Source organism: Natrix helvetica (assembly GCF_964273705.1).
Source record: "Natrix helvetica genome assembly, chromosome: 6".
Taxonomy (NCBI): domain Eukaryota; kingdom Metazoa; phylum Chordata; class Lepidosauria; order Squamata; family Natricidae; genus Natrix; species Natrix helvetica.
In genome coordinates this window covers 27,071,632-27,099,433 of record NC_138553.1, presented here as the reverse complement: position 1 = coordinate 27,099,433, position 27,802 = coordinate 27,071,632, and the positions used below count along the sequence as shown (strand labels likewise).

General features: G+C 38.1%; 1 protein-coding gene across 2 annotated transcripts; it reads right to left on the bottom strand.

The window, feature by feature from the left end:
- Nucleotides 1-583: 583 nt before the first annotated feature.
- TOM1 (target of myb1 membrane trafficking protein) lies at nucleotides 584-27,507 on the bottom strand. 2 transcript variants are annotated; one of them, XM_081957892.1, is made up of 16 exons: nucleotides 27,255-27,507; nucleotides 19,512-19,596; nucleotides 18,872-18,950; nucleotides 18,209-18,358; nucleotides 17,334-17,468; nucleotides 16,504-16,650; nucleotides 15,536-15,652; nucleotides 15,170-15,303; nucleotides 15,027-15,060; nucleotides 13,664-13,778; nucleotides 13,208-13,328; nucleotides 7,238-7,313; nucleotides 5,985-6,047; nucleotides 3,638-3,697; nucleotides 3,137-3,176; nucleotides 584-1,679 (listed from the first exon to the last, which is right to left on the bottom strand). In XM_081957892.1, the coding sequence occupies exons 1-16, from the start codon at nucleotides 27,304-27,306 to the stop codon at nucleotides 1,525-1,527; spliced, it is 1,563 nt and encodes a 520-aa protein (XP_081814018.1). In that variant the 5' UTR covers nucleotides 27,307-27,507; the 3' UTR covers nucleotides 584-1,524. The 2 variants fall into 2 exon arrangements, with proteins under 2 accessions (XP_081814018.1, XP_081814019.1); XM_081957893.1 differs by lacking the exon at nucleotides 5,985-6,047 and having other exon boundaries at nucleotides 27,255-27,505.
- Nucleotides 27,508-27,802: the final 295 nt, after the last annotated feature.

Sequence of the window (27,802 nt, the reverse complement as noted above, 5' to 3'; positions counted from 1 at the left end):
TACTTGTGTTGGTCCCTCATCACCAACAACCATAGAAACATTTTTTTTTTTAAATTATCAGTTTTGGCTTCTTTATAACCTAACAGTCAAAATATACTAAATGTAGAAAATTAATCGGGGGAAAAACTTTTTAAGCTAAAAACACTACACTGAATTTCAAAAAGAAATTATGATGTGCTAAGATTTTAATATACAAGATTTCCAATTTAGGGCCATTGAAAAGAAAGACAAGTTTATCTGCATTTTCTAAAAAATTGCTGTCTTATTAATTACAGAAATTGACAGATGCTAATATTAACTGTACAGCTTATCTAGTTCAGTGCTATATACAGCTTGAGTTTTATGGGCTTGGTGTAAGAATATCCATGTTCAGTTGGATATGTACAGGTGGCATCTACTTGGCAAATGTTCACATTCTAAATTAATACAGGCAAACTTCAGTTAGGAGTTACTTCCTTGCTTTGTTTTTCTGCTAGGAACTACAAATTCTTGTTGAGAAGCCTCTTAACTGCTTCTCCTTGTACTCTTTCTCCACATTTGATTAGAAATTGTATTATACTGCAAGCCACATAGAAAACAGATATTTGTAGTGAAGTCATTTCTTTAATATGGCATATACAAAGCAAGTCTCCCAATTACATGACATAATTCAATATTGCCTTCCCCCAAAACCGTTCTTAAACCATAAACCTGGCGAATGTCATTTGCAGTTCTTTCTGAGAATGATAGTGGAATGCAACCTAAGGAAAGATTATGGTAAAAACAGAAAAGTCATGATAGTGAGTTCCATCAGATTCAACTTTTTTTTCACAAACATCTTTGCCTCCTGGACATTCTAGCTTTGCAAACTGAAAGAAGCCAGTCTTGGAAGAAATTGATACTGCTCAGAATTACGCACTATGCAGCTGGTATCTGGACTGGAGAGAGAATGTGCTTGGCTTGGGAGCAGAAATTCTTCATGCAGAAATATTGGCATGTAACCGAGTGTTTACATGTGTGTGTGTGAAAAAAGACCACAAACAGTACTCTGTTTTTTTGTCACAGCAAACTGGATGTGTAGAGGAGAAGAAAAATACAGAAAAGCCAGCTAAGGATTGAAAGAAGCTGCTCAATGTGACCATTTTGTGCAACTTCCAGTAGTATTGGGAAAAACTGACAAATCCTATTACCCATTTTTAGCACGACCTTTAAGAGTCATCATCATTGGAGAAAGATATGCACAACAAAACAATGAAGAACACACCCAAGACTGCCTAGATCTCCCTGGAGAAATCCCCATCCATCTGGCAAATACATCTGACAGCTCTGCCACCTCTTCCTACTGCTTGCTTTGCTTTAGTGTCCCCTATTGCAGCAATGATTAACCTAACCCGAAGCAGTCTGGAAAGAAGGCAGGGAGAAGGAAAAGGGAAGATTCTCTTCTCCGATCTTGTCTCCTTTGGATTCCCCTCTCTTCCCCCAAGAAGTGCAGTGCAGAACACACGGGTCCTCTTGTCACCACGGCACACCAAGCGGCAGGACGGCTCATAAAGCGAACATTGCATCTTCCTCTTTGTCCTTCTTTCGCTGAGGACCAGAGTTAGTGGATGTTGATGTGGAAGGAGCCCCTGTGGGGGTGCTGGGAAGGATAGGAAGTCGATCTGCCACCTTTGCACGTTCCTCAAGGAATCTGTCAAACTCTGGGGAAAAAAGAATTAGGGATAATTTTAAAAGAGGAAGAATTAAGCCAGGGCTGGAAGGGCACTGGGAGGAATTACAAATGAAATATCTGTGGGGGGTTCTTGGTGCTCTATGAGCTTGGTTGATTTCTTGCAGGCCTTTCATTACCCAAACAGGTAATGAAATACCACCACTGAAATCCGCTCCTTCTGACAAAAATTGAAGACACACCTGTTCCGATTGGCTGGCCTGGCATAATCATAACTGCTACCTCCTGGCAAACATATTTTTTAACTGGTTTTTTAGGGGAATTGTTTTTAAATTTAATTTTATGGGATATTTGTTGGGGTTTTAAATTATTTACTCAGCTGTACAGTTATTTAAACCTTTTTATCCTCCTTCATATCTATTTATCTATTTAATAATTTTAATTGTTTAATTTTATAGTTATCTATATGATGTATTTCTGATATGGACTGTACACCGCCCTGAGTCCCTTTCGGGAGAGGGGGCGGTCTATAAGCGCTCAGTAAATAAATAAAATAAATAAATAAACCAAGCCCAGAAAGCACCAAGGATCCCCCATTTCAAGTCTGAGTTACAAATATTCTCTTTGTTATGGCCCGCCAGTGACAAGCAGAGCTGGCAGCAGATTTGGATAGTGAGGAGATTGGAGGGGAACATGGGCCAGTCATGGAGTCTGGGGAAAGGCTCTGACGAGTACTCTGCGTAGGAGGCAGAGATGGGGCCAGGGCCATCTGACAGTTATCAGCTGCCTTTGGAATCAGACATCAGTGAGGCAGAGGAACAGCTGGAGCGTGTGCATGGGCAGAGTTGCCAGATGAAGGGAACAGCTAAGGAACAAGGGTTTAAGGTCACAGGTGGATGGTGAATGGCCCCTCCCATAGGGAACAAAAGAGGAGCGAAAGGGGAGGGGTGTTTGCAGGAGACAATTACTTCATTCCTGCATTCTTGCCAAGTATTATGGTGTCTGAAAGACTCTCCAAACCTGATAAGGTCAGTAATTGTGAACTATCTTGAAAGACTGTGGTCCAGGACTTGGCTGGAGGGGAATTCACTGTAAATTAAATAAAAGGAGTTTTATCAGGACTTGGACTCGGCTTTGTGCTGCTGGGGAAGCCTAGGTCAGAACACTCTTCCATTGGTGAAACACATATCTGGAGTTGCACAGATCATATGGCTGTGGTAATAATCAATGACAAACAGCTGTTTTCATCAGGGCATTTCTGAATGCATAGGTACAAGAGCTAACAGATCTAACAGATTCTGGTAACCCTATTAGGGGGTTACAAAAATTACAGGTATGCTAAGAAATCATGTTTGTGTGTTGTTAATATAGGATGGTTTGATTTTAGACTTTGTACACATGGGGGTCAATAGATGAAGAACATTTCAGGCCGAATAGCTGGAGAATATCAGTCATAAAGGATAGAATATATGATTGGGTATAACTTGCCTTCACTGGTGACACCCTTTGGATCCACTGTCTCGTTTTCCTGAGGAGAAAAAAAGGCAATATGGAAACCAAATAAGAGTAAATGGAAACTCGCAGGGCTCACGTGGAACAGATTTTTCCACAAATACTAAGATCTGGTATACAGTATGTTCACCACCATACCTACAGAGTAATGTGTTTCAAGGAGCAGTTGAATTTGGGACACTGATATCAAATTTCTGTTTTTAATGCTGATATGTCAGTGAAGACCGACCTGGCCACAAGAAAGGAAAAGTAGACATTTCCTTTTCATTGTCAGAAGGGACTCAAGGAGAGTAATGCAAGAGAGGAAGTCAGGCTCAGTAGTTAATACTGATCACCTCTAAGCTAGAGACAGAATGTAGGATTCCTCTCCCCCCCTCCTCCCAGGATATACCATTTAGTTATGTATGTCCCTCCCCACAAGGATGAGCAAGTAATTAACTCCTTCTTATACAGAAGCATTTCATCTTTATTACATACTCCTTCAGTGGAGATCCACTGTTCAATTTCCTCCATGAAAGCAGCCTGGGATACAGGAATCTGAGAAGGAAAGTGAGAAAAAGAAAAAGACCAAATAGTCCTTGCATATCCATGTTTGTAAAAAAATATATCCTCAACCCTCAGGGTTAAAAAGTCATGGTTTCAATCAGTCCAATTCTTGGTTCAACATTTCTTAGCGTCACTGAAAAATGGTTCAAAATCTTTCTCACACAGCTTGAGCCTTACCTTAACTGGTAGAGACTATGGATAACATCATAATGTATATGGAGAGACATCATTAATTAGAAGGCTTTGACAGATGTTTTCATTTTATTAAGCAAAGCACAGAAATCTTTTGTGTTTTTGTTTATTTTAGGTATCATTACTGTTTTTAACAAGCCTAAGGAATAACATTTTGCAAAACAAAAATCGGGTAATTTATGTCTAGCAAAAGTGCTTCTGTGGCTTCTGCTTTGCTCCCATCTTCTAATAGAAAGGCCACTTTAAGCTCTCATTACAGCCACTCTGGCACAAAAATTATACACTCCAAGTTTCACTTCTTTCCTCTACACTTTCATCTCTTTTGGCTAATTATGATGGCTTACACTAATCTTCTTCCTACTGTTGTTTTTTTGGGGTGGGTGGGTGGGAGGGACAAGTGGAGGAAAGAGTGATGTGTTAGTTGCCTGGAGTTCCTGAGTGAAAGGTGGTGAAAGGGATGTAAATCCAAGAAAAATATTTAAATAAGGTTCTCATATTTTGCCTATTTCCTGTGGTTAGCAAAATACTTTTAAAGCATACTTAAAATTGAAAGGAAATAGGGTTTCTTATATAAACAATGTATTAGGTAGCCATTTTTACTTATTGCTATTAAACATATAACCTGTGACTGTGATACAAAGGGTTTTGTTTCCATTAAACTAAAAATGAAAACTTGCCTGGGGAATTATATTGTAATTTCATCATGTAATGATGAAACTCCACTTCTTACTTCCTCACTTCTTCATTTTTAAGTTCATGTTCCTATCTTAAACCAAGTAAGCTTATCTTGATAAGCCAGAATGTGTAAAAGAAAGAATATATGTTTATTTTGGCTTTCACTATTCAAAAGCAAGCAGGTGTGATCGTAATAGAGAGATTCATATGAAAGATTAATTTAAAGTCAAAGTTAAAGCACAAATACTATTCAGGCAGAAAAAGTACTCAGCTTTTGTTTACAAAACCATTGGGAAGCAAAGAGTAAAGAACCAAATGAATAGAAGCCAACTAGCCCAAGGGAAGAAATCATACAATCAGTTCCTTTAAAGCCACTACCAGAATCTGATCTATTTTTATCTCATTCTCTTCCCTCTGCCAAGATAAAGCTCTGTTTTCTTCTTCTGTTCAAATCAAGCTGGGTTGAAAATTTGGGGAAGAGAAGCATTATTAAGAAAAATGTGGTCATAATTTATTTTATCCCCGGAAAAGCTTTCTGGAACAGATGGAAATGAGAGCTACTAAAGTAATTCAGAACAGTGTATGGGTTCAGCTTGGACAAAGCAGTACAATTCCAATCCTAGGTTGACGTTATTAATTAGTTCAATGGCATCAATGGTATATTAACCATTAAGCAGACTGAGCATGTGCTTAGGGCACCAGGTTCAAGGGGGCACCACGAAGGTGAGAAAGAAAAAAAACAACCAATGAAGATTTGTACAGTGTGTGCAAAGGAGGGGGGAATCAAGATTTGTCCGTGCTTAGGACACCAGTGAGTCTTAATCTGCCACTGAATGGCATGTATAATCTTGGAATCCCAGGATCAAAATGATAGGCAGCTGGATATTTCTAGTGCTTGTGCGTATATTTCTCCTGAAAATGGGTGCTACAGAAAAAAGTCAAAAGAAGAGGCAAAGCAGAACTTGTTACTAGATGACTGAATGTGCACTATGTGAAAAGTACAAATCCTTGCTTGATAGGGAACCTTGTAGGTGATGGTCACTTCATAATCCTTTCAGTCTTTCTCCTCACTCCCTCCTGAAATAAGGAGAACATTTCTAGTCCTTCATGAAAGAAATACTGGATTTTTCGTACATAACCTCAGGACTGCAATGCAATGCAAGTGCATTCAGAGTTATACACATCATGTTACAAAGATGGTGGGAATAAATTCAAAAGCTGTAGAAGATTCTATTTTGGCTATTGTAAAAAACTGTTCCTCTACCAGGTAGAATCTGGAATGTGGCATTTTGAAGAAGAGGTTTCTTGGCTTCAAACTGTTGTCCCCACTTAGTGTTCAATCTGTGCCACAATATGCTTAATATTCTTTAAGTGCTTTTTAAAATCTTCCCCAGCAGTGATACATTCTCACCATTCCTTGGCGCATCATCCAGTTTGAAATCGGGGCCTCATCAGTAGTACCACCTGGCTCCAGCTAGTTAAGAGAAAATTTGTTTTCAAAGAAGGTAGAAAATGTGGGTGATGAGGAAAACAGGGAGCAATGTTCTTAGTAGGGGAAGTATCCCCTCTATCTAAAAGATCATGGGGGACTTCTCTCCTGTCATTCTTTTTAATGAAATTGAAGGAACTTATGGCCCAAGTCCGTAAGAGAAGGTTGAACTATCTACAAAACAGAAAGAAACTGAATGGACAAACAGTGTCATTTGCTCTTAAGGATTGAATTAAAGGAGGATAGCTATTTAAGGGGTGTAACTCAGACTTCAAAAGCTCGATTCAGATGGACTATATTTGAAAACTATGTTACCATAAAGTGGATTCAACACAGGAAGGCGATATATTTAGAGAACTGCTCATCTTTTTGACTGTATTTACCCCAGCATGAATGCATAGGACTCATTCTCTTTTGCAGAGGGGTTTTTTTTTTTTTTAGTATTGTATTTTTGGAGCTTGATGATTGTTAATTGATTGAAGAATTTCAATGATACATATTGCATTTTTAATTAGCATTTTTTCTTATGGTTGTGGTATAATAATTCCAAGATACTGTATTGTGAGACCGAAGTATTGGGTTGATTAAAATGTTATATATTTCAGAACTTTGTGGAAATACCTTTTAAATATTTGGATTATGTTTTTCCAATTCAACTGAATTTTAATGAAGTATTAAACACAATGTAGTGAATTACTATGGATCTTTAGTTTGCATTATTGCTGAACGTATATAAGTAGTCTATTGTGATTTATTATGAACTATTGTGGAAACTATATTGTGAAAAAATTGCTTGAAAATGAATTGAAATCTGAAATCATTTTGCCTCTTCCTTACAATATTTATCGTCACTATGGATAGATGCATGTTCTCTCACTTTGGAGTAGTAGATATATTCATACACAAATTATACATGAAAACATAGAAAGCTGTATTATCAAGAGAGATAATTACTATCATTTCTCCAAATTTAGCATCCTTCAGTTATTTTGAATTTCACTTCACATTGTCTCAGCAAAATAACTGATTGTGCTGGTTGGAGGTCAGTAGTACATATGGGGAGGCCTTGAATAGGCAGGATATGATGCCTTGAATAGGCATGATATGCCTCTTCAATTATATAGTTAGGAAGTTATATATACAAGTGTCCAACAGTTTGATAGACAGCTACTCACTGCTCCTGTATTCTGTTGTCTGGCATCCAAGGCTCCAGCTAGACCTTTTGTTGCTAAAGGATCTTCATACTTCACCCTGAAAGAGGAAATCAGATTAGCCAATAGACATGGGTTTGGGCATTTTATCTAAAGCACAAATTATGTTCCATATTTCTGGGGTGAGGTTGGGAGTCCTTTATACACACACACACACACACACACACACACACACACACACCACATAGACATATCAATAATCAGGCCCAATAGAAATGTATTATATAAATTACATGTCTAATTTGTCATTTTCTTTTAAATTTTCTTATTCATTTGATGCATAACAGTTGAATGTTCTTATGTGTAAACTACGTTTTCTTTGAAGAAAAAAAAATACTGTGATTGACTTATAAGATTCTACCTATCACCCATCCATCCCATAATTTGGTAAACGCTGGCATATAGATGTACTTAGGTTGACCATAAAACAAGTTTAATAAAGAGATGTGAAAGAGAAAGAATTTGGAGAAAAATTTAATGTCAAAATTAAAAAAACTCCCCTTCAATTGTCTTTTTTATCTGGCTCATACAATATTAAAGAATTTTCAAGGAATAGATGGTGAAATCAGATATTAGATTTAATTTATTATACTGATTAGTTGTGGTCATTTGAGGATGAAATAAAACAGCAAATACAACTGCATTGTAGATTGGAAAATAGATAGTTCAGATAGTTGCATACAAAGTTGGGATTCACATTTAGAAGTAAAATAACAATCAGGAAAACCACTATTTCATTATTGGTAATCAGTAGATCTCTCAGATGAATTATTTACAATGAATGTTCAATGAAAACTGCTGAACATTCTCAGAATGGCTTCTAGCAAATGTGTGAACCTGCAGTCTCTTCTGTGTATTTATGAGGTATTGAAATATTATACCCAACCTCTATCCAAATTCCATGACAAAACTGCTTACTCCTAGAGGTTGTTATAATTCCTTAAATGTAATTATCAGTAGTTGTTGAAATACATTTGGATAGCATTAATAAGGTTGATAAGACACTGGCAGCACAGAAATTCTTGCACATTCTTTGTACTACGGGTATATCCTTTAACCACCCATCAATCCCAGGTTTGTAGAATCCTTCACACTTTAAAAAATGGCTTACTTTGTGTGTAGAGAAGGCCATGTGAAAACTGTAGAAAAGTCCTTACTCCACATTTCATCTCAGTACGATTTCCACTGTAATTGTAGTACTGCAGATATGAAATCTCCTTCTCAGCTACTTAATCTCTTTTAAGGAGGCATGTGAAAATGTTTTGCCAGACTGTAGTTATAATTGGACGGTGCTACTGGTGTGAATTATTTATTATATTTAGCGGACAATCCCTTTTAAGGAGGCATGTGAAAATGTTTTGCCAGACTGTAGTTATAATTGGACGGTGCTACTGGTGTGAATTACTTATTATATTTAGCAGACTTAGAATATTTTGTTTTTGTAGCTGATTAGAATAGCTGTGAATAATCTTAAGCACTGATGTACAAGAATAAAGTGACCAAAGAGTTAAGATGCAACAAAGATTTTAAGTCCAAGTCTTTGATAGCTAGATATTTCTCTATTGCATATTGATTTGCATGTATATATATTAGAGGAAGCAGTTGCAACTGTTTCATTCTAAAATTTAATATTCAAATATAGTTTCACTGAATATTTTCCCAATGTGATAAAGCACAGAAAGTCAGATTGCATACATGCAGAATCTGTTTTGTTTTTGACTAGAATTAAGGATTTCTGAGTTTGCACATCTGTCAAATACCAGAATTAAATGGGTTGCCTAGGCATTCTGCATAAAAATCCATTCCTAATCAGCTTGAACTTCATTTTGGTATAGTAGTTTACAGCTGATGGAGAACCAATTTGTTTGCGGAGATTTACAATAAGATTAATTATTTAAGAATAATTTTAGAAAAAGTAATTTTATTGCAAGAGTACTGAAATGAGTTGGTTGAGAACAGATGAAAGGCTGTAAGTCATCCAATGATTCTGAGTCTTCTCAGCCCGACATCTTAGGAACTAAACCTTAAAAAACCAGTTTGTTTGGGAAACCTGATCCTCTAATCAAATCTACATCTCATTTTGAGAAAAATGTAGTTTTTCAGCCTGCATACACTAAGCAAATAAAACACTCTTCTATGCTACCTTTTAGTCTGAGCTTTTACTGAAGGCATTCTGAAGTTGGTAGTTATGTAAAGGATGATAAAAGATACTAATCTGCTGTGCCCTGCCTCTAGCAATCTGTCTGTCTGCTTGCTTATTGAGATTTTTTGCAAACATTATTTTAATTATAGCTCTAAAGGGAGAGACAATAAGGTACTTTCATTTAAATATGATGTTATAGGCACTCAGTATAGAACTGCACATGCATATAGTTCTATATCTCTATTTCACCTTAATGCATGAACTTAACACACATTACATTGTCTGTTTTGCAGGTAAAATTAGACAGGCATAACTTTTCCAGATTAATGCATTCAGCTATTGCGATGCTGAATATCATCTCATAGAAACTGTTTCACACAGTTACACCCTTTTGAAAAAAATAACTCAAGTTTTGTTATTTACTCTAAAGTATATCCAAATCTGCCTTCTGTCTACACTCTTAAATTCTTTCTTACAAGGGGCCAATGCAGCCTTGGATGGTGTTGCCCAGAAATGAGCTCCCTCCGAACCATATTTCTGCCCTACCCATAATCACTGGGACGTGTTCCTTCTTGTAGCCAGGGGGTTGGGCCACCTCTGCTCGAACTTTTCAAAGAAATGCTTGTCAGTGAAGGGCCCACTGTGCACAATAGCATCGAGGATGAAGCAGAGTGCCACCACCATACCAGTGACAAGGCAGAAAGGCAGGAAAGGTTTAAGATGTTGCCAGAACTTGTTCATGATGTTTTGGAAGGACATCCAAACCCAACTCCAGTAAAGTTATCTTGATCTGACCGTCAAAGCATAGAAAAAGAAAAACACAAACATATGCAGAAGTAGAGACATGCTGCAGAATAGATAATCCTGATCTGGTTTCCGGGCAAAAAAAATTAAAATAGGAAGCAACCAGTCCAACTTGAGATAGGTGTCCCTTTATCGGAAAGATTATATTTGTCTTAATCTTAAGAGGATCAAGTAGTGCTGGAGAAAATATGCTGCCAGTTCCTATGCAATTATTCAGAGTGGGAAAAGATCAGCCAGACTGGATGTCAAGAGATTAAGTTTCAGCTGCTTCTAGTTCTCTGCTTTCTTTCCATATAGTTCCCATTTCTACTTTGTATTCCATTAAAAGCAAGCTGGCCAGGAGTAGTCTTCCTGCAGCCTGGTATATGCACGGGGCGTCCGTATTCTGCTATGATTTCCCTTCATCTTTGAACCAGGCAGAATCTCTGAAAAGGCACGCTCTGCGGCAAGCATTATAAGCTCTTCAGTGGCTACAAGAGCTGAATCAGTGGTGCCTAGAAGCGTACTGGCACGTAGCCTATTTTGCTAAGTGTTGGAGGGGGCATAAGTGCACATGGCCGTAAAAACATCTGTTTCTATTAGCACCGATGTCACTCAAAGACTTGCTTTAATTTTATGCCATCAAGTCTGAAAAATATATCAGGACACAGCTGTGTTTTTTGGGAACTACCGAATTGGACAAGACCCTCAGAATTAGCCATATATCATTGCAAGACTAAAGTCAGATAAATTCGTATCATACTTTTTTGCTATACAAAATGCCTCATGTAATTTTCATAGCCATTCTGCAGAGTGGATCAGCACTGCCATTATTCCTATTAAACAAATCTTGGGAAAAAGTGAGGGAAATTATGATTACTTTAAAGCTATTTGGTGAATGCATAGTTTTGCACCACCAGGAACGTGTCAGTAGGGTGTATCAAAATAGCCAGTCCTGTTGTAGGAAATGTCTATTGCGTTATAGAGTGAAGAGCTGTGTCAATTTTTGAGATGTTTATCTCTCAAACCACTAGGTAATTAAGAATATGTTAGAAAATTAAAATCAAAGAAGTTTCTGACAAACAGTTTCCTCAAAAAATGCTAACTTGGTCATTTGCTGTGGCAACAGCTCATGCTTTTAGTTTGCATAACAGCTTGCAGAAAGTCTGCATTACCACCTCTAGATAAATAAATAAATAAGGAGCAGCTAGTCCTCAACTGCCGACCATCTGTTAAGCAACTGTTTGAAATTACAATGGTGCTGAACCAAGGGACTTAAACATTGTACTTGACATTCTGACTGCTGTAATGACCCTGTGCCCACATGATCACAATTCAGGAACTTGACAATCTGCTCACCTCTACAACCGATCTTGGGGATGCTACAATCCTCCCCCACCCAATCCTGTCCTACCTGGGCCCTACCTTCCACTTGGCATGGTCCCTACAGACCTTGGCCTGTTCCCTGTCCCATTGAGTCCCACGCCCTTGAGGCAGCCCCGATGGGCCTTGCTCCACTTACCTCTCCCAAAGACTGCCTTTCTGAAAGAGAATCAGCCTGTGTGCTCTGCAGCTTTCCTATACAGAAACTACCTGGTGCTATGCTGGAAGCATGTACTATTTTGGAAGCAGTCACAATTCTCACAATTCAAGAATAGCAGTCATTTCCAAAATGGCGCCCACTTTCAAGATGGCACTAAGCAGCTTCTATATAGGAAGGCTGCTGCGTGGCACCCATCAGCCGACTCTCTTTTGGAAAGATCTCCAAAGATCACTTTTCCAACAGAGCGTCCAGCTGATGTGCCACACAGGCTTTTACAGAAGCCGCCTCGCGCCATTCTGGAAGTGGCTGCCATTCTTGCAATCTCTCAGAAGGACATGATTTTCCAAATGGCATGATTTGGAAAATCACTCCATTCTGAGAGATTATACAAATAATGCCCACTCCAGAACATACAAGGCTGTTTCTGCAGGAAGACTGCAACGTCGCATTGGCTGGGCACCCTTTTGGAGGTCAGAAGAAGTCAGTGGAGCAAAGGCATGACAGGGACAGAAGGCCCAGGAGTGTGGAACCCAATGCAGCAGGAAGCTGTGCAAAGAGTGTCTGGAGGTTGGGAGAGGCAATGAAAACCCATTACAGCCAGAGTGACCAGGGGAGGTGCATAACAGTAACTAAAGCATTAGTCTTAATTGACAGTTACATTGCTAGATTGCTCTAATTCATAAATCTGTTCTTCATTTTGTCCATGCTATTAACAATAAACCTTCTAATTTATTGCAGCTGCAATTCACAGAAACTACTAGAGGTTTAGGAAATGCCAAGGGGGACAGGGAGTGGAGAAGAGGAATGTGCTAATTACAGCTCAGGTTTGTCCTAGTTTTTTGGAGAACAACAAACAGTCTTTTGAAAATCTCAACAATCTAATTCCCAAATCCACACTAGCATTATTGTTGGGGCTTAATAAGACACAAAATATGTTTTGTTAGTATCACTGTATTAAAAATTTAAGGAGTCAATACCTAAAATTCAGTAGTCTATTGTCAAAAAGGAAATCTAATTCTAATGGTAATCCTCTGCTAAGGGAACCCATCATTCCCAAAGTAACACCAAAACTAAGATTTTCAATTTCACATACAACATGGCAAGACTGATGCTACGTGAGTCATGTGACATCACTTTCAAAACTTATTCTTCATAACATTGGCAGCCTTGATTTCAGTCTCTTGGTTTGCCCATTTTTTTTCTACTTACAGGACTCAAGAATTTTGGATTAACAACTTCCTTCTCTACATGAAAAATATGGAAGGGAAGATAGCTGATAGCTTTTGAAATTATGTCTAATTTAAAAAATAAATTCAACATTTTGTATAGTTTTAAATCAAAATGACACCAGTAAAATCTGAATAGAAACATACATTAATTATCAATTCATCTCTTAGTTTCAAAAGTTTGCTTTACAGTATTCGTTATTTTTGCCCATATTAGTATGGTGGGTATATTCACTTACTCTTTGCGTTGCTCAGCCAAGGAACTGCCACGGGTCAGTGCAAACATATCAAACTCTTCTTCCAGTTTGCTGGAATTATTGAGGGATTGTAAACCTGAACTGACACTGTTAGAACTGAGATCTATAAGGCAAAGGATAGAGTGTTAAAAATATATGAAGATGTAATGAATCTTTCGATTTGAAAAAGAAGAATCAAGCTCTCTTGCATGGAGGGCGCAAATTTTCCAGATGAAGAAAATATTAGAAAGTTCTATTGTGACTTCTACATGCATATGGGCAAAGGTGGCTATCAGGTTTTCAATAATTTCTCAATAAATCTGCCTATGACTGCTTGTGTTGGCCTACATTCAAACAATGTTTTGTTTTTTTTAAATAGGAGGGAAATTGTATAAAAACTAGAGAGAGCTCACAAAATGACCAGATTTCTGAGTAAGAATGGGGAAAAGAGCTACTTACCAATTCCTGCAAGTTGAGATGAAAGTGTATTGGCAGTTTCAGGAACTTTTTGTGCTGGTGTGATACTAGGTCCCATGTCAAGCATACTGTTTTCATTCTCTGTGTCATTTTGTTGCTTGGAAGGGGAAAAAAGAAAATGCATTTTGCTAATCTTGGATTACTGTGAAGGATTACAGCATTTCTTCCAAAACATGCCTTCCAATTCACTGATCAAGTGTTTTGATTTTTCGGGGAAATCCAACCAAGGATATGGAAGCCTCAGAAAAGTGTGATATGAATGAAAAGTTGCTACACAAGGCCCCTCCAACTCTGTTATTATTGCATGAAACAGTCAGTTAAAAAGGGTGTTACTGTTCTAACAAGGAAAAATAAAGAAAAGGCCACCCAATGTTCAAAGGAACTCTCACACAAGCATTTCCTGGAGCATCTTAGGACTTCAATACATGACAGACTTCATGCTTCCAATACAGGTTATACCATGGAATCAGTAAGTCTGTGGGCTCCCTAGAATTGAAGTTTATGCCATGATGTTAAAGGATGGTTATGAAAGCATGTGACAAAATGACAAGTCTAACGTACACAAATGAAGGAAAGTGTTTCTAAGATGAGATAAAAAATATTATTCATCATCTCAAACTATTCCTTACACTGACTGGCTGTTCTTGTCCATTTCTATTCTGGAAAAGCCAGAACTGAATCTAGGATCTTTGGCACAGAGTACACAAACTCTTCTCCTGAACCACAGCTATTGCCCTAGTTATGATTAGTTCAAACAACCAGGAATATTAACGAACAATCCTCATAGAATCTTTCTCTAAATCTAATCAATGCAAAACTTAGTATAGTTTTATGTATCATAAACTGACATGCTTCTTGAATCATAAACTGATATACATCTTGTATTGGAAACATTTTGGCCAACCAAGAGGAGATAAGTTCACCAGCAAAATGCCACTAGAACTTTTAACATCTTTATCACTTTTAGATGGAAAAAGCCCACCTACAAACATTTGAAGCCAGGAAGGACTATGCAAAATAAATTCAAGTATGCTGCTGCAGGCACTAGCTATTTTATATCATTCTCTAGCAATATCAATAATATGACCACATGAGATTGCTTTGAAGGAGTGACAGAGTGATTCAGTAAAATAATTGCACTAGGACTCAGGATCCCAGGATCAAGTCCAACCTCAGCCAAGGAAATTTATAAATAATTTTAGGCCACACACTCTTTAAACCCAAGCTACCTCTCTAGATGGCTTTGAGGGTACAGATTGGTTAAGGGAGTGCCATGGATCCTCCACTGAGTTTTTGGAGAAAAGGTGGGCTATAATTCAAACAATCTAAGTAAATGCTGAAATACCTTTGCAGGCTGGCCAGATCGGACCCGTTCAAACCTATGAAAATCAATGAGATAGTTTCAATGGAAAACAGCAAGGCTTTTATATTTACATATAAAAAAGAAGGGAAAGAATAAGGAAAAAGAAAAGATGATCTCAGAAATACCGTTCATGGCGCAGGAAAATATTGTTGAGGTTGTCATTGACGATGAGCAGCTCTTCAGTTAACTGTTCATTAAGGATGCGGGGAATCAGCTCCAATATACGCTGCTGCATTGCTTTACACGTCCGATTCAGTTCCTACCCACAGTAGGAAGGTACAAGTTATGAGAACAGAACCAAACAAACTAGGTTAAGAAGCAGCTGCTAATAACTAATCAGTTAAAAATCTATGTTTCCTCATCCAGGAAATGAATCCCAAAAATAGTTTTTTGGGGTTGGGTTAAGGCTCATCTCAGTGATTGCTAAGTTGAACTAAACGAAATCCTTGTATACACAGCAACAATAGATGTCACATTTCAGCACTTCCTACCTGGAGTAGTTCAAGGTCAGAAGGTTCAGTTTGTCCTGGCACTAATTCTGTTAACATCTCAGACATTACTTTTACATTTCCATTCACCACTTCCAGTTCACTGCGTAATTTTCCAATCTGAAAACAACAATAGAGGCATTTTCTAAGCATTCCATTACTGATGAACATGTTGCCTTAATTTGTCAAACCAACATTTTATCCAACGAATATAGTCTGGTTGCTCTTGCCTATAAATTTTTCTCTGTTTTGTTAGATGTGGTAATTTAAGCATAAACAAACTGCTCCCTTCCTGGATATTTTCGGGAATCTCCTCGAATTTATTTTAGATTTTGAGTTAACACCACTTACTCCTCTTCTACCTTGAATTCTTCAACTCTATGGTTAGATGGTTGCAATAGCCACAGCAGCAGAGTTTGTCCTACCAGCTAGAATAAATAACTAGAATTTTGTCCCCAGTGTTATGTCCTTATAGTCGGTATAACCTAAAGACTAACAGCTAAAAGTGGAAGCTAAGAAGCATCACTTCAAACTTTGCAGATAAGTTATGAATAGATGACAAAGGGTGTGACATATGTACTAATGGATGTGGTTTTATTTGTGAATAATACATCGGAGTCTGGCTATTCCCCTTCTCCCCTGGCTTTTGCTCAGACATAATGTTTTTATAATGAACATCTAGAATGCAAAAAAAGACAAACTATCCTTTCTGTATGACAAATGGTAATAGGCTTGCAGAGAATTTACCATCAGCCCAGGAAAGAGAGGAATCCTTATATCCTGTCTAAATCACCTGCACGATATTGTTACATGCACTGCTTGCTCTTTCAGGCAAACATGTCCTTTGACAATGGTCCATAAGTGTGTGGAGTCCTTTTTTCAGAAACTTGCCATAATGAAATAGAAAGGGGTGGCCTTCAACCAGAAAATCTCTTATATGGAGGGAAGGGAGGGGTTCGTGTTGCTCTTACCTGGTCTGGCGTAGGTGTGATAGAGGCCTCAGCTGCAATTTCTGGAACTTGTGGTAAAGATACAGGGTGCAGGATTGAATCTATCGCTTGAGGAGAATCTGCTGATGAAACAACTCCTGACTGGCACTCTGGTGGTGTGTATACAGTCTAAAGAGAAATCCATAAAGGAGATGAGTTCAGTTATTCAGTTCAGTTATTTCTATGGTATTAAAAAAAATCTGCCCAGTATATTATATGCTGTTTTTCTTACCCACAATTATGGTGTTTTCTTTTTATCTAAATAATGAGCCAGTCCTGCAGCTCAAAGTGTTTCCCATTCCCCTTAATATTTCTCTGTGGCTTCCAAAGCAGTCATTGCAGCCTGGCTTTTTCCATTTCTCTGCATGAGCAGAGAGCAGAAGATAGGATAGAAATATGTTGCTTTTCAAAGCAAAGCAAAGCAGATTTTCAATTAGATTGTGTGATTTGGGAGAAATGTGCAAAACCGCATAGGCAGTTTGTGTTCAGAAATCTCAACTATGTCTGACAGAGGTTACGAAGCCTGTTTCTTAAATTCTTTATAGTTCTTAGACTCTGATTATGATAGCAATAAATTCCCCATCGAATCCAAGGGATCGGTTTACTTTCCCTACACTTGATGTATCTTGTCATAAAGCTCTTTTATTTTTTTTCATAACATGTATCAGTTTGGGAAGGGAAAAACATGGGAACAAATCAACCTCACTGTTTCTAAATATCTCCAAGATATATTTCATATAATATTATTCATGTAATATTTTGCTCTAGTATTTGTAATGCAAATAAAGAATTATTGTGCATTAAACATTTACCCTCTGGGGTGTATGGATGGGTGATAGCATATCTAGATCTGTCATGGGAAACTCCAGGCCTTTTCTCCTCAAGTCCTCATAAACAGTCACAACTCCAGTCAGGTCCGGTGTACTACGGAAGGCATCAGCCCAGGACTATAAAGACAGAAAAATAATTACAATTTTTCATTTTTAAATTCCTGTGTGATTTTTTTTTTAAAAAAGCATGAACTTTATGATCTGTTAAGCATGCAAGAAAAACAGACTATGCATCAAAAGCAGAGAACAGTTACCAGATTTGAATATTCTGTCGTACCCTGGACATTTCAGCTATTAAAAGGTTTTTGGATGCGTGAATATAAATACTGGAATGATCTAATAAAGAGTAGATATACGATAACACTAGCAGCATGTATAGCTGTTAGAAAGCCTGATTTTAACTTTTTAAAAATGTCTAATTTATTAAACTTGTTCGCCACCCATCTTACCACATTGTTATGTTTCTAGCCTGTGACTATAGGCTTGTAAGCTATTCTAGCTGAGCTCTAAAAGAAACAGCAGGTTTCATGAGTTAAAAAGGTAGCTTCCCGTGCTGCCTGTGTTTTGCCTCTTATCATAATTATTTATACAAAATAAGTCTGATATTATTTATCATTATTTTATACAAGATAAGGCCTGATACTATGCAAATGGAATACATTTACAAGGTGCATATATGTTTCAGTTTTCACTTATCTTCAGGAAACCAAGCATGGATAGAAAGTTTACTTCTATTTAATAAGCATAGATTACATACTGGCATGAAAATAATCTGCGCTTGTGGTTTAGGCAAAGTAACTGTTCTCATACATGGAGGGCCCTCTGAAAGACAGAAAGATTGACAGGGATGCACTTACTTGGATGAGGGTCAGCACCTTATCATGTATAATAGCTGGAGGATTGTTTTTGGGAAGGATGGTTCGTACTAATACACCTTCTACAAAATCCTGGCTAGCAACCAGTATGTGAAAGCGATGGCCACAGTTTTTGACACATGTCTCAAGGACCTGCGAAGTCAAACAAGATGCATTAGAAATTACTTGCTTTTTTAGTTCCTGATCACATTACAGTTGGTGTTTTAGAAATACCTATACAGTACCAATCTCAAGTGATTCAGTTCCTTGGTTGCAAAAACTGCCCTTGGTGTTCACAGGCAAGTAGAAAGGTGTGGTCGTTTCACATTCTCCTTGTTTGGTTTCCATCCATTGTCTTGTCATTTGGTGTTTTGGAAAATAGTTTAACCTCTTCATGTTTGTAGGAACCCCTCAAATATTGGAAAATCACTTCAGAATTTTCCCCACTTTTAATTATTCTGGTTTCTTATTGCTATTTTCTCCCTAAAAAATGTCAGTTTGTTTTTCAATTGAATTGTATAGCTTATATGTTATATTAAAGGTGGGAAAAATTCTGAAATGATTTATCTTGATCTGATTTCTTTTACATTTCAAAAACTTGGCATTTTAACAGGGTGTGTAGGTTTCCTATATCCACCAAATCTAAGAAATCTGCACCATACTCACCGTCAAAGCCAGCATCACTTCATGGAAATTCTTATTTCCCACAATCCTTTTCTTTATGGCTCGAAAAGCATCTTTGGGCCTAACAATAGCAAAGGTCAGATAATAAAAGTATTAACATTACTTAAAAATAAAAGTACTAACATAAAATATATGTTTGCAATTTGTCAGACAATAAGGGTCAGAATCAGGTTTGTTCATCTTCAATTAGACCCTGGAATCTCCCAACCAAAGCACAAAAAGAGCAGCCTCTTCTTCACAATACATTAAACGACTCTCCTCCCTCCACAAGACACATTTTGTTCACATGCATTAAAAGAACCAAAACTAAACTTAACGAAGATATCTGAAAGTGAGGCACTAAAAAGCAAAAGCAGATAATTTGAATTATTTAAAAAAAGAATTAACAATTAAAATTAACAGATCTAAAGAAAAATACATTAACGAGATAGTTAAGAATATTTTTATTTTTTTCAGATTTCAGGAGAGCTGTTATGTTTTATATCAATGTTCCCTGTTATACATATCACTTTTCCTGAGCTGGGTGTGTCTTTAAGGATTTCAGAAAATGTGCAGGCTAATGCAAAATCATCAGTGAACCTATCCAGAAAATGACTATTGACTTCAGCACTTGTTTCCTTACCCTTCTTCTGTCTCATTAATGATGTCACAGATTTCCATGTTAAGAGCCCAATCTTCATTCTGTAAGGAGCCATCAGTAGCTTTCTCTGTGGAAATGGAAAAAATAGCAACCTCTAGTATTCAATTTACTAGGCTTATAATAGCCATTGCTGACTCTGAGGTTTATATATCAAATACACATAACCATGTTTGGAAAAAAAAATAGTATAACAAGTTCATTACAACTGGTAACAATATTAACAGTACACCAGGGAATAAATACAATTCAATTAAATGAATACATTCTCAAAACAAATCTACTCCTAAGGTCTGCTGATAGAGCCAGATTTTGATAGGTTTCCTGAATCTTAGCAGTCAGAGTTTAGGAAAAATGTTTCAGAGAAGGGGAGGAGCAGTTGAGAAAGTACACTTTCTCAGTCCTTTCTGATGGTATTCCCTGAGAGAGAGAAACCACATGGAGCCTACTTTTTCTGATGGTATTGTATGGACAAATACAAGTGGGAGACAGTCCTCATGACATTTATCTGTTATACAGAATCATACAGAGCTTTAAGGGTGACAACCATCATCTCAAATTGCACACAAAAGTCAACTGGTCACCAGTGCAGTTCTCAATGTACAGATACACCCATAACTATTTGAACTGCTCCATTCTGGACCAATTGCAACTTTCTAATGGTCTTCAACAACAGCACCGTGCACATGCAACAGAGCAAATGAACCAAAGTGTGAATGGCTATAGTAAGACCTTCTGTTCCAGGAAAGTTTGCAGTTGGTGCATTAATTGGAGCTGCCTACCTAGACCAGAATGGGCCAACACACCCCAGCCAATTCAAAAATTCAATTTAATTATTTAAAATAATTAAACAGTATTTTAATTTTTGTCATTCACATTACATTTTGTTCCCCCTGTTGCATTTTTTCTTTAATGATTCTATTCCACCATTTCTTTGATATTAGTGTAACTCTTGTCCTGCGGGAGTTGGCTGTGGCGAGTTGGCTATGGCAAGTTTTCCTAGACGTCATCGACACAGCTTCACTTGCTCCTCAAATTGGAGCTTCGAGTCATAAAGGAGCTGTTCAGAATAATCATGATGTTGTCCAAAATTAAAGATGGAATATCTCTTGAAAAAAAATCTCTAAATATAGGGCCCATTCTCCTTAAGACATACACCAGGGACCAAGCCAGTCAGTTACGGTGCCTAGTAATCCCTTTGTTTACTCCAGCGGTTCTCAACCTGTGGGTCGGGATCCCTTTGGGGGTCGAATGACCCTTTCAGAGGGGTCACCTAAGACCATCAGAAAACACATATTTTTGATGGTCTTAGGAACCGAGACACTGCTCCTCTATGGTTGGGGGTCACCACAACAAGAGGAACTGTATTAAAGGGTCACGGCATTGGGAAGGTTGAGAACCACTGGTTTACTCCCATGATACAGACACTATGTATTTTGCTACTAGTCTTTAGTCAAGTGGTATCTCTTTAAAAATGCTTTTAAACATAACAAAAGAAAAATCCCAAATACTATAATAAAGTGATACTACAAAAAGAAAAAGAAAAAAAGAAAATGAACAGAAAAGGTTTATGTATTAGAACAATTATATAAACAACAGAACATAAACACTTAAACAATAATTAAACCTTGACCACACACTAATAAGGCAACTGTGTTCCTCCACCCCAGTCATTAGTCATGTGGCCTGTTGCTGAAAGCCCTTTGGTAGATTTCTCCTTGTTCGCTTATCCAGCTTTTGGTTGTAATAGTCTATTCAATAGCTGCCATCTCCAGAGATGTGCAGGCTCAGGAAAAAACTTGATTTCAGAGGTGTTGTAGAGGCAGTAAGGTAAAGGAGTCAAACTCAAGGCCCAGAGCGTGACAGCTCTGGAAACAGTGAAGGATTGACCTGCAGTGCGTCTGCCAGTGAAAATGGAGCATGTGGCCCTCCTGAGTTCTATTTTCGCTGGCGGAGGTTTGCAGGAACCTGTCCCAGCAGAAAATGGAGCTTGGGAGCCTGTTTTTGCTGGCAGAGTGCTCGGGCCAACACAGGCACCCGCGGCACGAGTGACATCAAGCTGGCCACGCCCATCCTGGCCACATCCATCCCAGACCCCCAAGATCAAACACAACCCTGATATGGCCCTCAATGCAATAGAGTTTGACACCCCTGCAGTAAGGAGTTGCCAACATGTAGCTGCACTCTGCCACTACTTCTGTAGTATGTCCTGAACTCAATATTTCCTGAGCCTAAATGACTAGATTCACACTGTAGAAAAAGACATGGTGCCTACTGAATCTAAACCATCTTTGCCTATTTTAATAAAATACTGCACAATTCCAATCTATCAATGATTCTTCAGAGAAATAATGTATACAATAGTGTCTTGTACTGTAGGGAGTTCTTGTTCTCTCCACAATGTTGCTAATGCCAGGATGATGACCAACAAAGCTGTTAGTGCTAATGTTGAACCCCGCAATCAGTGCAGTCTCAATTGTTTTTGGCAAACAGATAAATTTAAGTTCAGGAAAGAGTACTGCCGGTATTAAAAAAACAAAAACACTACCACCATCACCGTCAAAAAGCAGATGTCCAGTACTAGCTGGTAATTATACGTAATTAGCTAATGGAAAAGAAGAAAAGTTATCCACAGTAATACAAGAAAGCAACAAACAGGACAAATGAAAGAAAAAGAAATTTCACTCAGAAGAGCAGATTAAAAATACCACCTATTTTTCCTGGGTGAATTTCTGTAATAAGGTGATAATAACAATCTAGCACCAGTTATTTAACAAACTGAAACACTTAGAAAGTGCCAGAGCTTCTTGGGAATTCCAAGGTATGGTTCAGTTTTTAAAACAATGAATACTATTAACTGAAAGCTGTGAAAGCAATATGTTTAAAATATGTTAGCTATATAAGAGTGATACATTGAAGATCTTTCTCCTGCCTGCTTCTGGGCAAATTACTAACATTCTGGTCCCAGGTCTTTTGAAGTCTAGAGGCCCTGAAGTCTACTTTTTAACTGATTGGCTAAGGTAATAAAACAATACTTGTAAGAAGCCACTGGTAGAAATTATTAGGGTGTTGAAACTGAGTGTCACAGATATGCTGTTACCAAGCAGCTCTGTCCCTCCATCATCACTCAGGAGGTTTAATTTATCAGGTTTAGGGTACCACTTGATTTCACAATACACATAATAGTGGGGTTAGTACCTGGATACATAGTGCTGTATAAAGATTATAAATTGAAACTGAATTCCAACACTCTGAAAATTCATGGTTAAGGAAATGAGTAGATCTCTGATTCTAGATCATCTTTTCTCACTGGGATTCTTCCATGAAACCCCAGGGTTCCGGGACAGGTTGTTTGAAAAAACAAAGAGGTTTTTTTTTTACTTCATGTTTCAAACAATACTAACTGTAGGTATAATTTTTGCGTAGGAGTTCCCTGAGATCTGCAAATCCTGCAGGATAAATAAGCTGAGGAAGACTGTTCTAGATGGACTTTCTTTGAAAAAATAAGAATACAACATACTTGTGCTCCTGTTGCTCCCTGTCAGCAGTATAAGGTAGTCCAGACTAAGAAACAGATAACATGTGTATCTAAAGCTATTTTTTTTAAAAAAAATTAAAACTGGTATCTTAAGATGGGTATCGAGACAGAATATTACAAATCTGAATGTGCTTCTCCATTTTTTCTATTAATGTGAATTAGGGGGACATCTGTCTGAGAAGTTCTCTTAACACTTCTACATCATCTGGGCTTCAGTAATGTCTCTGGACTGGAATGGCCTGTCTCTAATGGTCTCTTCATTGCTAAACTCCAATCTAGATTACAGCATAGTGTTGTGAATCTGCCCTTGAAACAAAACAAGTAAATTGCAGTTAGTGCAAGAAGAGACACTAAAGCTATTATTAAACAATTTTCAGAGATTACATAACTCTCTATTGTTACCGGTTAGATTATATGGCTTTTACAATGATGTTCAAGATCCTTGTTTAAAATATTTCAGCCATGATGTCATTATGCAACTATTTTATTTATTTATAGGTGAGCTGTAAAATTCTCAAACAATGTATGTATGTATGTATGTATGTATGTATGTACGTACGTACGTATGTATGTATGTCCTTGCCAAGCCAATATATCTTATTCTGTGTTCCTACATGCTTTATTGGAACAATATTGGCCAATTTTTATAAGACTTCTGTAAGCATAATACTGAAAATTGGTAATCACTGTATATTAAATCGTGAACCATTTTGTGGTGTTATGCTTATCAATAATACACAAAACTGGAAATAAATTAATATGATAGGACAAATTGAGCTATTTCTATAGATACAAAAATCCAGGCTGAACATCTTAAAGATATTCCAGAAGATATTTATTTCCAGGAAATGCAAAAATGGGCCAGAAATAATTAAACAAAATGGAAATACAATGTCCACCCACATAAACTCTGGGAATAAACTAACACAAAATCCACTAGGTGAATGTAAATGGTAGTGGATATAAAATAATTGAGTAAAGCCTAATATATTTTCAGTTTATAAATAAAAATTAAAGTTTCCTACAACTCAGGCTCAACTTGGAGTGACTAAGATACCAGTCTTAATTTTTAAAAAAACTTTAAAAATGACTATGAGACACACTCCCTCCCCCCTTGATTTTTCTGTCTGGCTTATGGTTTTGGAATTTCCTGCTGATCTCCTATCAAATTACTAATTGTATCTGACCACATGAGAATATAGTCAACTAGGTATTGCCATCTGCTGAAAGTTCTTTTTAATATAGTTTTGATTAAAAATATAAAAAAAACAGATAACATACTTCACTTCCAGGATTTAGCAGAACACATCTCATCTTTAAAAATTGTCATTTCCACTGTTAACACATTAGTGTCCTTTCTGAAGAGAGAACTGCCACTATAGCTTCTAGAAACAACCTCTTCCATACAAGTCAAAATGGGGTTTTCTCAATGGGGTTTTCTCAATTATCAACCAAAATGGGTTTTTCTCAATTATCCCTAAAGACATGAGGGCCAATAGCTGCTAAGTTTGTATTTGGATATATTTTGAAAGCAGCAATTTATAGGATTGGAGGAAGACAATGGAGTCCAACTCCATGCTCAAAGCAGGACTCCTCATACCATCTTGGATAAATGGTTCTACAATATTTTCTTGAAAACGTCTACCCCTATGTGGGTCCATGGAGCTCCCTTAACTGAGGAACCAAGCTTGTTTGCTCTCCAAAACTGAGAATTACAGAACATGAGATAGCAAGGCAGATTGCCCATGGCAAACTGATATCTTAGCAACTTCTTCCGTTTCCTTATGACTGTGCATTATGCTGCAAATGAAAACCACTGGCCTGATTCTATCTCATTCTATGGTTCTCATGTATGGCTGTGTTGAACATTCTGTTGAATACCTCTTTAGATTGAGACCTCATAAAAGAGCCTCATCCTACCAAATAAACACTTCCCCCTTCTCATATATCAATGAAATCGATTTTGAGTTATAATATTTCATACGTTTTTGCATTTGAAGTGGGGAAAAAACAAGGACAACTGAATGTTACTCCTTTTATGAAGCTATTCTAAGACGCAAGGCACTCAATAGTGATGTGAATAATGTAGATGCTAAATTCAGCTTCAGAAGCTGTAATTAGAAGCATCAACAACTCAAAAGTCTAACCCAGGCCACACAATTTTTATATGGAATGAACAAAGCAGTTTAAATCTCACCTGACAACAACAATTCTAGCTGGAAGACAGCAAAACTAACTGTGCCAGCAAATTTGATATTCCAAACTAGCAATAAGTGTGAGTATTGTTTGAGTTCTTACAGGCAAACTCAGCAACATATATGTTAGCCTGCTGCCAGGGTATGGAGATTCGGCATATCATTAACGTGTTAAGAATTATCGGTTATGAAGGTTTCAGATTCCAAGGACTCCGATGTCATCAAAAACTATTATCTATTTTTTATCCACTAAAGACAGAAGGGGATTTATCAGTTAATGCTATTAACATTTACAGTCTAAGCACACTTCAACATATGGAGTTTAAATTATATTTCAAACATACAATTATATTGGGTGAAAACCGAGTTGAATAAAATGAAGCAAAGCACGGAAATCAGTGGAACAGATTTATATCTTATTTGGTTTCAGTCGATTTTAATGTCACTGATCCACTCTTAAGTATAGATTTTACCCAGCATTATTAACAGCATATACGTGCATGTGAATTTAGGCAAAGAGCTTATTTGGAGAGTTTAGATTTAAATCAGAAATATGTTTTAGTTAAGTCACATGGGTTTTTTGTGAATGAAACAGATTATGATGCCAGAAGGAAAATATATACCTGTAGAATAGTGAGATGACTCTTCTGTGGTATGCTTTTTACTTACAAAACTATACGCTTACATGGTTATATAATACATATAATACACATCCACCAACCCTGGCAATGTCTCCTCTTTCCACACAATCTGACATAAGAACCCCGAGATCAAGAAGTGAATCTTGTCATGCCTTAATTTTTAAAGAGTACCTACAGCACTTTTCCTCCAGATAAAGGAAGGGAGGATTTAGGAAACAATGTCACTATTTTCTCACTCAATAGACATTCTTGACCATTGTATAGCATTCACTGCTGAAACCTGTCCTAAGATCCTTAAACTTAATTTAGAACATGTTCATAAAAATAAGGAGAAAAAAAGAGGAAAAAACACCATTAAGTGTTCGGAGTTAAACATTAACAAAGATTAAACCCAGCTACCCAGGCCCAACTAAGGACAAAGGATGCACAATAGTTTCATAAATGTTAATTTTGTGAACTCTTAAGTCAGCAACAGAAAATGTTAACTCGGCAAACATTTGAAAACTACAGTTCCCAGGAGCCCCCAGCTTGTATGACGAAAGATGAGCAAGGGTTCAAGATGCGATTCAGCAACAGCAGCAAGGCCTCGGGTTCCTTATTAGTGACTTAAATGCTGTGTCTGCTAAGAGATAGATTTTCCCTCTCCTTAGGACTGGACTTTAATTTGTTTAGTGCTCCGAACAGCCAGTTAGTGTCTCCCACTCAACGCCATCCCCATGGGACAGACTAAAAAATTCCATGCACCCAGGAGAGATGGAAGTTGTAGTCTACTTCATATGGACGGTCTCTGGTCACTGGGAAGAAAGCATTTAGGCCTCCGCCCATTCACTGTTTGCCAATTCGTGCTTTTGCGACATTGAGCTATTTCCTCAAACTCGGAAGCAACTGAAGGGCAGGCTTCCAAGATCTTTTCAAAATTATCTCAACCGTTCGCAGGCAGCCCACTCTAAGAGAGCGACCAGCCTTCCAGGGGCGTGACGTTCGCACCAGAGGCGCGTCCCCTTTAAATAAGCAAACTTTATCCCTTCTTCGAGACCCCCCTCCCGTACTCTTACCGCGACAGGATTGGCTTACAAGGCCTACCCCCAAGAACCCGCCTCCTCGATCATACCTCATTGATCAGCACGAACTGTCCATCAAAAGCATATCCTATCCCCATCGGCCCGAAAAAAAAACAATCTAAACCCCGCCTCCGTTGTTTATAAACTCCGCCCCTCCCGCGGTTAGACACTGAACTTGAGGTAAAATCCAGAGTTTAAAGCTACAGTCACGCGAGCGGTCGAAGTCGGGAAACGCGCGGGTGTGCGTGTGTGTGTTAGAGGAAGCGTAACGCAAGAATCAGGCGGCCACTTACCAATGCGCTGTCCGACCTGAGAGCTAAAAGGATTGCCGAGAAGAAACTCCATCACCGTCTAGAGTAGACGACCGCCACGGCTTAGCAGAGATCAGCTGACAGGGCCATGGGTGGGTCACGTGGCCGCTGAGCCGCAGGGGGCGTGCTTGGTTCTTCGCTCTTGCGACACACCCCGTAGCGTAAGCGCCTCCTTTGCGAGCGGAGTTGAACGCGGAAATGTGATGGAGGAAGCGGGTTGGCGGGATGTGGGCACAGCCCGCTCTTAAGCATCTTCGCCAGCAATGAGGTTTTCTAATTCCGGGGGAGGCATTTCCTTGCAAGCATGCTTGGGAGTTGTAGTCTTTTCCCCATGGGGAGTCTTTTCCTTGCTGTAGGGAAAGGTTTGTTACCTGGTGACAGCGAGCGGCGACGATTGGGTGATGCCATAATTATAGGTCGTAAATGGGACCCAAGCCGCTCGCAGTCATCGCAGTATTGGTGGCTTCCGTGGAGGGCCTGCTCGGGAGAAAGCAGCTTGAATGGACTCCATTTCGCTCTGCCGCAATCAA

Excerpts from the sequence above, each read along its gene's own strand:
- TOM1 (XM_081957892.1), bottom strand. The coding sequence starts at position 27,306 with ATGGAGTTTCTTCTCGGCAATCCTTTTAGCTCTCAGGTCGGACAGCGC. Across the intron at positions 3,177-3,637 it reads AGTGGATCTCCACTGAAGGA|GAAAACGAGACAGTGGATCC; the intron begins GTATGTAATAAA and ends TTTTCTCCTCAG. Across the intron at positions 1,680-3,136 it reads AAAGGGTGTCACCAGTGAAG|AGTTTGACAGATTCCTTGAG; the intron begins GCAAGTTATACC and ends TTTTTTCCCCAG.